General features: G+C 37.9%; 1 protein-coding gene across 13 annotated transcripts in view; it reads left to right on the top strand.

The window, feature by feature from the left end:
• Positions 1–12240, top strand: part of PARD3 (par-3 family cell polarity regulator) — a 646254-nt gene that overhangs the window by 226112 nt on the left and 407902 nt on the right. For all 13 annotated transcript variants that reach the window (XM_074946210.1, XM_074946208.1, XM_074946207.1 and 10 more), the window contains exon 3: positions 7936–8116. In XM_074946210.1, coding sequence (XP_074802311.1) covers positions 7936–8116 — 181 coding nt within the window. The remainder of the gene's footprint in view (positions 1–7935; positions 8117–12240) is intronic.

Below are 12240 nucleotides of genomic sequence, written 5' to 3'. Positions count from 1 at the left end.
CAACTTTAGCAAAAAGCCCATTGTGGTTCAGGAGTTAAGTAATTCCTTATGTGGTAAGAAAGGATGATATGCTTGTATCACGTGAGGATGTTGAAGTACTTTTCAGTCCATTAGCAACTGAGGAAGATATTAAACTATATCTTCTAGGGACAAACATTTTAAAATCAGAAGACTTAGGTAACTTGTGCCTAGGAGTGCTAAAGGAGGAGATCTCTGTCCTGCTGATGATAATTTTTAATACATTTTGAAATTTAATACCAGGAAATTTCCAGAAGACAGAGGGCTAATGTGCCAATATTAAAAAAAAAAAAGGGGGGGGGGCAAGTGAGATGATCCAGGCAACTATAGTTAGCTTGACTTTAGTCCTGGGCAAAATAATGGAAAAGCTGATATGGGACTTAATTGATAAGAATTAAAAAACAGGAATATTAATAATATCAGTCAACATGGTCGTAAGGAATATAGGTCTTGTCAGAGAAACCTGATTGCATTGCGTTGGTGAGAAATTTGGTTGTTTAAAGGTAACATGGCATTTGACTTAGTTCTTCCAACGTTCTAATTAAAATATTACCACTACACTGTATTAATAAAGCACACGTTAAATGGATTAAAAGTTGCTTATCTCAAAAAGTAGTTATGTGAGGGGAATAATCATTGAATGGGGTGTTTCTAGTGGGGTTCCATAGGGATTGGTATTAGTTCTGACACAATTCAACAATTTTTATCAATGATCTGGAAGTAACAATAAAATAATTGCTGATAAAACTTGTGGATGACACAAAGATTGACAGGATAGTAAATAATGAAGAGAATGGGTTGTCATACAGAGAGATTTGGATTGCTTGGTATGCTCGGCCAATTCAAACAAAATGCATTTTAATACAGCCAAACAATAAGTTATACATCTAGAAACAATGAATGAAGGCCATACCTACAGAATGGGGGACTGTATCCTGGAAAGCAGTGATTCTGAAGGGGACTTACTGGTCATAGTAGATAAGCAACTAACATGAGTTCTGTTATATAAATTTCAATGGAATATATGCTCTGAAAGAGTCCCAATGGTGTTAACGTGACCATGCCCCTGTCCAACATTAAACAGTGTTAAATAAGGTTCATGGTTTGGTAGACAGAGACCTTAGCTTGCTTAATTTCATGGCAAACACATCATTAAAAATATTTTTATTAAAGATACAGAAAATAGGGAAGCGAAGCATTTGAAATGTGACATTATCGCTGTGTAAACTTGAAAGCACATCTCTCTCTCCAGCAGAAGTTGGTCCATTAAAAGATTGCCTCACCCACCTTCTCTCTCGTTGTTTGACCGTCTCTTAGATGGTAATAATTGCCCTTTTGGAGAGAAGAAGAGGTTAGTTGAAATAGGCTGAAGCTGTGGTGGTTGTGGTAATGACACGCACACTCACAAAGGGAAAGAAAAGAACAACAAAGGCAGAAAACGCAGCTTCTGTCTCTGTGTTGACTTTCACTTGCAGTCTCACTGTTGGGGAAAAACAGGACCAGCACATGGTTTTATTAGCCTCTTTGGGACCTGGCAAACTTGTACTAATATCGGGCTATTTAGGGCATTTTTTTTTCTGCCTCTCTGGTCATAGGTTTACAGAAGTATTGCAAAATATATCCTCATGGCTGGCTAAGCCAGACTCTTAGTTGACATAAGAAAAAAGGAGAGGGATAAGATAGAGGGAAAAATAAGGTGATGGTCGGGATTTAACAAAAGCAGGTGAAGGTGGCAATGTCATCTGGATCTCTCTCTTTGTGCCAGTGTGGCCGTGACATCTCTGAGGATTAGGGTGATAAAGGCCTGATGGAATCACAGTAGATTGTGTCCCAGAAGATGGTGGGGATGGCAGCCAGGATGGTGAAGCTCACTGCAGTGGTTGTTGGCAGACATCTTCTTTTTTCTGGCGTTTTTCTCCCAGAAGTCTTTTCTTTTGAGGACCTTAAAAGGGAACGATGGGCAGAATAGCCCATCCTCATTATTTTGCTCACCAATTAGGCCTTCACTGTGTACTGAACTCTGATAGCTATTTTTAAAAAGTGATGATCTTTATTTAAATGCTTTTTGAGCGTTACATGGAATCCAATTATATATGTGCCAACACCTTGCTTTTCTAAAATATTACATTGTCTGTAATTCAACATTAAATTACTTGGATTTCTGTATTTAGCTCTTAGGTTTTAGTTTAAAAAAATCTACAGTTATTTGACCAGCAGAATATTTCTGTTACTGGAATTGAAAGATTTGTTCATGATACAATCTGATTTTAGAATATTTGGTTGTAGATTTAAAAGTGCTGTTAATAAAACAACAGGTGAAACAAATATATATGCACACCGACATATGCACAAACTGTGAGCCAGATTCTTAGCTGCTGTAAGTTGGAGATGCGCCTTTGACTTTAATGGAGCAATGCTAGTTTACACCAGCTGAGGATCTGGCTTAATATTTAAAATTTACCCATTGCTGTTTCCATAGTGTAATTTGCAATACACACGTCAACCTGAGTTAAGACCGTCACTTAGCTAAATTAGAGATGGTGATAACCCAGTGGTTTCTTGGTGCCAGATTTCATTCCTGTCTGTCAGTTCATCAGTTCATTGATATAGTGGTCCAAGAGTTCAGTCACTGTGCCCTGCAAACCCTGAGTGATTAGGTCTAATTCATGCCACTAATCAGGAACTTTGCTCTTCACCTCTGAGGGAATCAGGAAGACCTGGGGAAGAACTTGAGCTCTGCCTGGTTGTAATGTCCCACCTGTGGGCTGGGGTTTACAAAGGAGCCTAAGGGTATGTCTACACTGCAAAGAAAAACCTGTAGTTGACCCATGCAAGCTGACTCAGGCTCGTGGGGCTCCAGTCATAAGGACAGAAGCTGCTTGCATGATCTTTTTCTCAGAGTTAATGAGGAGCAATATGGTCCAGAACTGGAAGTCCAACAGAGAGATGGTCGCCCTGATGTTGAACTATCAGAAGTTGCCATTGGCCCCAAAAAGCTCCAGAAAGTTATTGCACAGTGTTTTGTTAACAGCCTGCGCCCTGCAAAATTATTAGCCAATTCTGTTAAATTCTTTCTTAGAAAAGTTAATGATGATGTCTTCTCAGAATTTATGCAACAGAATTTTGAAGCATGTTCCTAGGTGGTGATGTCTAAGAAAAGAAGCTCCTCTTCATTCTCCATCTTCTTTTTTCTGCTGGACAGTAAAAGCCTGTCATGATTCCACACTTTTACCATTGTAGATAGGGCTGATAAAAGCTGGTCTTGTAATCTTTCCCAGATGCTGTGTCAGATGAATAATGCATGTTTGGCCTCAAAGTGTAGCTGGAATCCCAGGCTGCTTCTTGCAGGACATCTGTACATCTAATATATATAAACATGTAATGAAAGGATGGGTTCCCAGAGAACACAGGTTAAATTATTGTTGTGCATACTGGGGATTCATGGGCACAAAAATGGTTTCTCCATCCTTAATGAATAGGTCCTGAAGCTCTAGGTGTGTGAAGTCTGATGAATGGTACAGCTTTCTTGAAGATAGCATTGAGCTGGTTGTTTGTCAAGAGTGTTTTTCATGCAAAAACAGTGGCTCAGGAGTGGACAAATGTAAGAGGAGCTCATTGGTTTAACGGAGCACATCTCTTCCACTCTGTGCTCCTACAACCTCAACATTGCCCTAACACCAGTTTTGGAAAGTCTGAATCCACTCATTGCAAGTCCCCCGGAGCTGAAGACTTTCTAGACTATCATTAGAGAGCATGATATTGATGATAATCTTATAAAATTACTAATGTGTTCTACAGTAAATGTACAAAATGCTGCAGCAGGGTAAGCCTGATGTGTTGAACCACAAACCATTACTGTAGAATAAGAAAATGAAGTTATCAGGATCTCAGAACTGGAATATGGCTTATATTTTTTTCCTAGTAGTGTGTAAAAATGTTATAACTCGATGTGTTTTTCAGTGGAATTGAAACCTTATGAAGGAAGTTTGGTGCTGTCAGAATTGGTGAATAACTGCTGAGATGTGCGGGGACCAAAGGGGAAACTTGAAATGGGAAATGCTAATTTTCAGGGCTTGTACAGTTAGTATAGTCTTTAGGTTACAGACTGACTAGTTGGAATACAGAGAAACCTGGAGGCAACTTACAGTAAAAGGTATTGTCATGCCAGAAATCGAAGAACATTTGTCAGCTAGCTTCAAAGGAACAAAATGTAATTTTGGGACACAGTTTTATACACATTCTGTAGGGGAAAAAACAGTTTGTGTCCCTTCGAGAAATTTTTAAATGTATTTTTCATGTCCTGATGCTGTAAGACTATTCTTCCCACTCCTCAGTGTCATAGTCAATAGAAGCCTGCAAATTTACACTCCCAGGTTGAGCCATTGTGAATTACTGAATTTTGTAAATTCGTGTATCAGCTAAAAATAAGTAAATAACATTGAGGATAAAAATCACAAAACGTGCTTACAAGTATCAGTTTCCATTAGTTATGATGCTTCACAGAGTACTAAAAATGTGCTTTTGGTATATTTATGAAGATACTGAAGTCTTAGTAATAATTAGGGCTGTGAAGCGATTAAAAAATTAATCATGATTATTTGCATGATTTAAAACATTAATCACGATTAATCACACTGGTAAACAATAATAGAATACCACTTATTTAAATATTTTTGGATGTTTTCTACATTTTCAAATATATTGATTTCAGTTACAACAGAGAATACAAAGTGTACAGTGCTCATTTTCTATTTATTTCTAATTACAAATATTTGCACTATAAAAAACAAAAGAAATAGTATTTTTCAGTTCACCTAATAAAAGTACTGCAGTGCAATCTCTTTATCATGAAAGTTGAACTTCCAAACGTAGAATTATGTACAAAAAGCCCAACATTCAAAAACAAAACAATGTAAATCTTTAGAGACTACAAGTCCAATCAGTCCTCCTACTTGTTCAGCCAATCTCTCAACAAGTTTGTTTACATTTGCAGGACATAATACTGCCCGCTAATGGTTTACAATGTCACCTGAAAGTGAGAACAAGGGTTCACATGGCACTGTTGTAGCTGGCATCGCAAGAATTTATGCAACAGATATTTGCGTGCCAGATGCGCTAAAGATTCATATGTCCATTCATGCTTCAACCACCATTCCAGAGGACATGTATCCATGCTGATGATGGGTTCTGCTTGATAACGATCCAAAGCACTGCAGACTGATGCATGTTCATTTTCATCATCTGAGTCAGGTGCCACCAGCAGAAGGTTGATTTTCTTTTTTGATGGTTCAGGTTCTGTAGTTTCCACATCAGATTGTTGCTCTTTTAAGACTTCTGAAAGCATGCTCCACACCTCATCCCGCTCAGATTTTAGAAGGCACTTCAGATTCTTAAACCTTGGGTCGAGTGCTGTAGTTATCTTTAGAAATTTCACGTTGGTATCTTCTTTGCATTTTATCGAATCTGCTGTGAAAGTGTTCTTAAAAGGAACAACATATGCTGGGTCATCATCCGAGACTGCTATAACATGAAATGTATGGCAGAATGTGGGTAAAACAGAGCAGGAGACATACAATTCCCCCCCAAGGAGTTCAGTCACTAAGTAATTATAGCATTATTTTTTTAATGAGCATCATCAGCATGGAAGCATGTCCTCTTGAATGGTGGCCAAAGCATGAAGGGGCATATGAATGTTTAGCATATCTGGCACATAAATACCTTGCAATGCCAGCTACAAAAGTACCATGCAAATACCTGTTCTCACTTTCAGGTGACATTGTAAATAAGAAGGGGCCAGCATTATCTCCTGTAAATGTAAACAGACTTGTTTCTCTTAGTGATTGGCTGAACAAGAAGTAGGACTGGGTGGACTTGTAGGCTGTAAAGATATACATAACTGAACTCAAAAACAAAGTAATGTAAAAAAAAATTTCTTTTTGAAGTTGCACTTTCATGATAGATCGCACTACAGTACTTGTGGGAGGTGAATTGAAAAATACGATTTCTTTTATCATTTTTACAGTGCAAATATTTGTAATAAAAATATAAAGTGAGCACTGTACACTTTGTATTCTGTGTTGTAATTGAAACCGATTATATTTAAAAATGCAGAAAAATATCCAAAAATATTTCATAAATTTCAATTGGTATTCTACTGTTTAACAGTGCGATTAAAACTGTGCTTAATCAGGATTAATTTTTTTGTGTTAATCATGTGAGTTAACTGTGATTAATTGACAGTCCAAGTAATAATTTGAAGAGGAAACCTCTCTGCAGCCCTCATATACCTTTGGTGTGAAGGGAAGACATATTTTGTGTGTGATTTCATGAATTGAGAAAGAGAAATATATTGTCTGCTATCACAGTTTTGTTCTTATTTTGGTCCCTGCCTTTCAAATTCACCTGGAAAAAGTACTGAGCTTCTACCCACCACGTCATTCTTACTCTTTTGCCCATGACGCTAGATACTATAGTGAGGGGCACATTGGATGTGCCTGAGAGATTTTCTTCCTCTGCAACAGTTAAAGGGACATTGACAACCTTTAAATCTAGTCATTTAAAAAAAAGTGTTAAAAGTTGTTTCGGATATCTTGAGATCCCAAGTTTTCTGGTTTCAAAATCACATTCTAATGTCTGTAAGTATTTTTCTTGCCCCTGTTTTATCAAGGTACCACACAAACAACAATGAAACTAACTGTGCAAATGGTGTCCATTCACAAACAAAACAAACCGGAAAAACTAAAGAAAATATATATTTTTTTATAATCTCTTTTGATTGTGGTAATTTTAGGTCTTAGAATAATAGTAGGTAAACAGTTTTCAAAGAGAAATCTGATTTTATGTTGTCTGTCCCCCTTTAACCTCTAGCTTGGACAGTCGGAGGCAATACTTTCTTGGAAGTGCTTGTTAGATGTTGCATTACAGAGCAGTTTAGAGTTGCACGAGAGTACTGGTAAACAACATAATCTTCCTCCTTGAAGTTCTCAGCTTTAAACTTGAGTTCATATGGAACCCGCCTTTTGTTTTTAAAATGGTTCACTGAAGCTGACAAAACTGGATAGATAATTTTCATTCCAAATAAATGTTGGCATGTATTTCTTATGGAAAAATATCTAACACTCATTTAAATATATAATTTTTTTTCTCTGTGTTGCAGTGAGAATAGATTTAGGGAATTTGTCTCCCTTTAATTAAAGTGACTTGTATAAATCTTTATCAAGCTCTAAATGCAACTGTTTTTATTTTTTATGCCAACCTTTGGAAATCCTCCTTCGTGCAAAGACAGAAGTATCTCTGGAGAGTTGGTTAATGAAATTCTGCTGGAGATGCACACAACTCATATTGTATTAAAATACATAATGTGCAGTATTTAATAACAATTAAAACATTTTAGGATGGCTCCATACATTCCATATCCTTCAGTACATATGCTAGCATTTCTTGATGTGTATACTTTCTCATCAGACACATTTATTTAATAATGCTGTCTGTTGTTACTTACCATTATACTTTCAGGGCACATTCCACCCTCTGGGTACAGGAGAGTACAAATTGTGCCCCTTTGCATCTACAAGAGGTGATGCTGATTTATTCACTGCAAGATAGGGCCAAAGGCATCTCCCAGGGGGTTGCCAGAGAAAGGAACCTTTTTTTTTTACAGATGAGACTCCATCCTGGTCAGACTTTCCTTTCTCAGCCCAGTCCTGCTCATTTTATGGGGTGTGTTATTTGGCACTGAGCCTGTATGACCGTACCACATTCCTGGTGGACTTGCCACTGGTAGGTACGAGGACAACCCATGGAGGGACTTGGCCCTCACCTATTTAGGTGGTTAAAGAAGGGATAATGTAGTGCTGATTTACAATGGCACATTTATGTTGCTGTCTTTTTAACAATAGATTACATTGGCTTTCACAGCTCGTAGCCATATTTGATGAACAAGATCCACATCATGGAGGTGATGGCACCAGCGCTAGCTCGACGGGCACTCAGAGTCCAGAGATTTTTGGCAGTGAACTTGGTTCCAACTCTGTGTCAGCCTTTCAGCCTTATCAAGCAACAAGTGAAATTGAGGTCACACCTTCAGTTCTTCGTGCAAGTAAGTAAAAACTCTCATTGCCTCTGCACATTTCATCTTAATTTACGAGGATGCCAGCTTCTGTTATCCGTTACTGCAGTTGGGAATATGATTCATTATCTGTCCTGATCAAAAGCTGATTAAAGTTCAGAATCTGGGTAAATGTTTGTTGCATGCAAGCAAATAAACCTCTCCATTTTAATAAATTGGATATAGGCGCCTTTAAACAGCAATAAGCTCTTTTTGTCTCTCTCCAGTTTTAAATTGCATAAACACAGAAAATTACAGCAAAATCTCCAAGTGAAGTTGCTGTGTGTGTAGTTTCCAGTTTGCCAGTTTTGATTTATATAGTGAAGATGAAAGGGGTAAAAAGGAACTATAAACAGCAGTAGGTGCACTCTCCCCCAAATCTGGGAACGCAGGTATGTTACTCTTACCACCCTTCAGTTGAAACACCTGGTGATGCATATAGTAAAATCCTCTTTTTATAAACAGTCAGGAAAAGTCTTCTATTTTGTTTATTTCAAAACTGGGAGTGTTATGTGTTCAAGACTGTAAACTCAGTGAGGCAGAAACTACATTTATCTTTGTTTGTACAGCAATTAGCACAATGTGGCCATGATCGTACTGGGGTCTCTGTGCACTATTATATTATAAATAGTAAAAATTTGGGGGCTCTCCTTTTTTTGGGTGTTGGCTTAGTCTTAAGTTATAACACAAAAAAATGAAAAAAAAAAAACCCCCAAAACTAGAAAGATGGTAATTAATATACCCTCCCCAGGAGACACCAGCATTCTGCCCCCCCCCCCCCCCCCCGCCCATTTATTTATTTAATTTACATTCGTCCTCCTAATCTGTGTGCAGGGAAAATGTTGGGAATATTACTTAACTCAAAATAGTTTGCACAAGGGTTATACTTCATCTTACTTAGACATCTGATATATAATATAAAGATTCCCTTGTGGAAAACTCATGTAGAATTCAATATTAATAAAGCACATAGATTTCTATAAAAATGGAATGGCTTTTTTTAAAAGAAGAAATACCTTTTAAAAACTCTGTGTAAATCAACAGAGAATATTTTTCCATTGGTTTTTTCAACTATCATGTAAAATTTTAAGCAAAATATAATTTTTTTCATAAAATTGATTTTAAAAAAACCTCTAGAAAAGTTTTTTTCTTCTATTAGGATTTTTTTCTAGAGGATTTATCTGTAAGAGTTGTCTGTATCAAGTATGTGGGAATAACATTTTAAAGTAAGCTGCAGTCTCACTAGTTGGAATTGTGGTGCAGCTCTTAAAATACACTTAAGCTTCTGTAAATAACCCAAAATAGCTTAGGGAAGGAGTATGGTCAAGTGGCTAAAGGAGAAAGATGTGTACTTGTGTTTTCCTCCCAGCTGTACTACTGACTGACTTTGCATCTGTTCAATGGAAATGTAGCATTGCCAAATGCACACCCCAGTTGTTGGCCTGAGCCCTGCAAGTAGCAGTGTCCTCTGGAGTTCCCAACTGTAGGCAAACATTAATGAATGTTTTCTGTGTTGATGCCCCCTTAGGGTGGGTGTATGGTGTGTTTTCAGGGGCTTGCTCAGGAATTTAAATTTGTCCTATTTTGTGGGGCACATGTCCCCCAGGAACTCACTGCCCTCCCCCACAACCAGCCCGGGAGGAGCTCACTGCCCCTGCTCCCCACCTGGTCTCAGGAGGAGCTCAATCTTCACTTCCTCCACCTGGACCCAGCCCCAGCAGGAGCTCGATCTTTCCTCCCTCAACCCGGGCCCTGGGCCCAAGCTTGATCTTCCCTCCTTTCACCCTGACCTGACAGGAACTCAGTCTTTCCTGCTTTGGTGGTCCTGGGTCAGAGAGGTTCTGTGCCTCTGGCGACTACGTTCATGTCCCCCCATTGTGCACGCCGCTGAGTGTTGTTAGTATTCCAGGACATCTACACAGTGATTATTGTATCAAGACTACTGTGACACATTGGACAAGGCACTCCACTTCAGTTGATTATTCTATAAAATGTATATGATGATACGCAAGTAGCTCACAAACATGTTGAAGGATACCCAGTGACTGTAAAGTGCTTTGAGATCCCATGATAAAAAGGTGCTAGACAAGGGCAAAGTATTATAACACTTATGAAGTGTAGCATCTTGAAGTGCTTTTGTGAACGCATGCAAAAATAAAATGGGTGAAATATTTTGGCATAAATATGTTAATACCAATCAGAGATGTTCCATTTGCTCTTTAGAATGTATTTCTTTGTATGTTGACAATGAGATGCATTTTGTGTTATAAAGAGTTCCAGCCCATGGCATAGAAGCCAATCCAATAACATTATCCGATATTAGACATACCTATTTCAAGTATTTTATTTGAATACATGTTGAAAATAGAAATAATATGCCTCTTGTATTTTCTTTTTAACTTGTGAAGGGAAGCATAGAATACAAATGGTATTTACAGGATTTAACATAATCATGTTCTTACTGTGTAACTTCTATTCAGTATATAAAACCCTTCTAGTTTTGTGGTAGATGCAGATCCTGATTATTACATGTTGACAAGGTCATATATCTATTAATTGGATTGGAGATGGGATACAAAATTGCTATAATTATTGTAATTTTCTAGTTAATTGCAGGGTTGGCAGTGAATATTTTACTTCTAACAGATGAAAAACAGTGTTCTGGCTGCAATTGTTTTATAGCATTTTCGACATTTTATTTTACATCTCTGGGGCTTTTTTGTCCACAAGCTGGGCTGTTTCTCTCAGGGGTTCAGTTGCAAAGTATTGCTGTCCCCATCTTCTACCGTTCACCTGGATGCAAGTAGTATATAGTGGTCTCTGTTCTGAGGCAGTGTCTACGCTGGGGATTAAGGGCCTGCTGAGATTTTCATCTCTTTGTTCTGGTTGCCATGTTACCCATTTTGTTTATAAGTCACACCACCAGTCCTCCCTCAGAAAGGAAAAAAGGTGAGATGGATAAGGTCCAGCTGGACTGTCATCTTCCCCAGGCACAAACACATAACCATGTACTGTGCACATATGGAGGTGGCTCAAATTGGATCTTTCCAGCTAAATGTGAAAATGAGAATAATGCTGGGCAATACTGTGAAAGCATCAGCCATCCATAGAAGTGCTTACTACAGTTACATTTCTTATTCTAGCCCATTCTCCTTGTATTATTATTATTTATTGTAAGCTAAACTTCCTGTTGCTGTATTTCATCAGTTGTTGAGCTGGATTTTTTTATAACCATACACAACACAACGTGTTTTGTATCTGCGTGCGCCTGTTTGCTTCTGAGAGGAGGTTGGAAGCTCACTGCAGAAGACTGTTAAAACAGACTGATGTTTATTCCCTGCTGAAATATAAACTGGAGGCGCAGGTGAAAATTGCCAAACCTAATGAGCAATTTGGCAGATAAGACAGGATGTCAGGCAGTGACAGTTCAGCAGCGGGTGCGCTGTCTGTGAACCAAGTTGTTTGCTTCACAGTACTGCATTTAAATACCATAAATAAATTCCCTTTTAAGCTACTTCCAATGTTGTTAGTCCTTTACTTTGTATTGTTCTCCTTTAAAATATTGTATTTATATTTTTAATTTATAATTATATTTACTTAAATAACCAACAGGTGTGAAAATATGTTCCAAACTTCATTTTGAATATTTCAGTAGCTACAGTAGAGCGAATAATCCCTCCCGCACCATATTAGCTGTATTTGAAAATCAATATAGTGAAGGAAGTATTAAAATACAGTAGTAAAATGAAAGTAATCACTTGGTTCATGACACTGCATTTTGTGTGCTATCATCTTTATGGTGAAACGTTTAGCAGTACATTGCACCCTTTTAAGCACATTGTGCCTTAAATCCTCCTATATTCTGAAGAAGAATTCTTTTTCACTCTGTACCTAAAATTTCTCACCTGATGCTTGGCTATTCTTAGTACTAGTCCATAAGACACGGTGGCATTCATTAAGATGACTGTGTGTGTCAGAAAACTCCCCCTTTTTTCAGTTTTCAGGAGGAGTTTTTGTGATTCATATTGATGGTTTCTTAACCATTACAGACTGGCCACCTGCATGGAACATTGACCTGGTGAGCCAGTGAAACTTTAAAGAGCATGCACTTCCAG

Source organism: Natator depressus, chromosome 2 (assembly GCF_965152275.1).
Source record: "Natator depressus isolate rNatDep1 chromosome 2, rNatDep2.hap1, whole genome shotgun sequence".
Lineage (NCBI taxonomy): Eukaryota > Metazoa > Chordata > Testudines > Cheloniidae > Natator > Natator depressus.
This window is presented reverse-complemented; position numbering and strand designations above follow the sequence as displayed.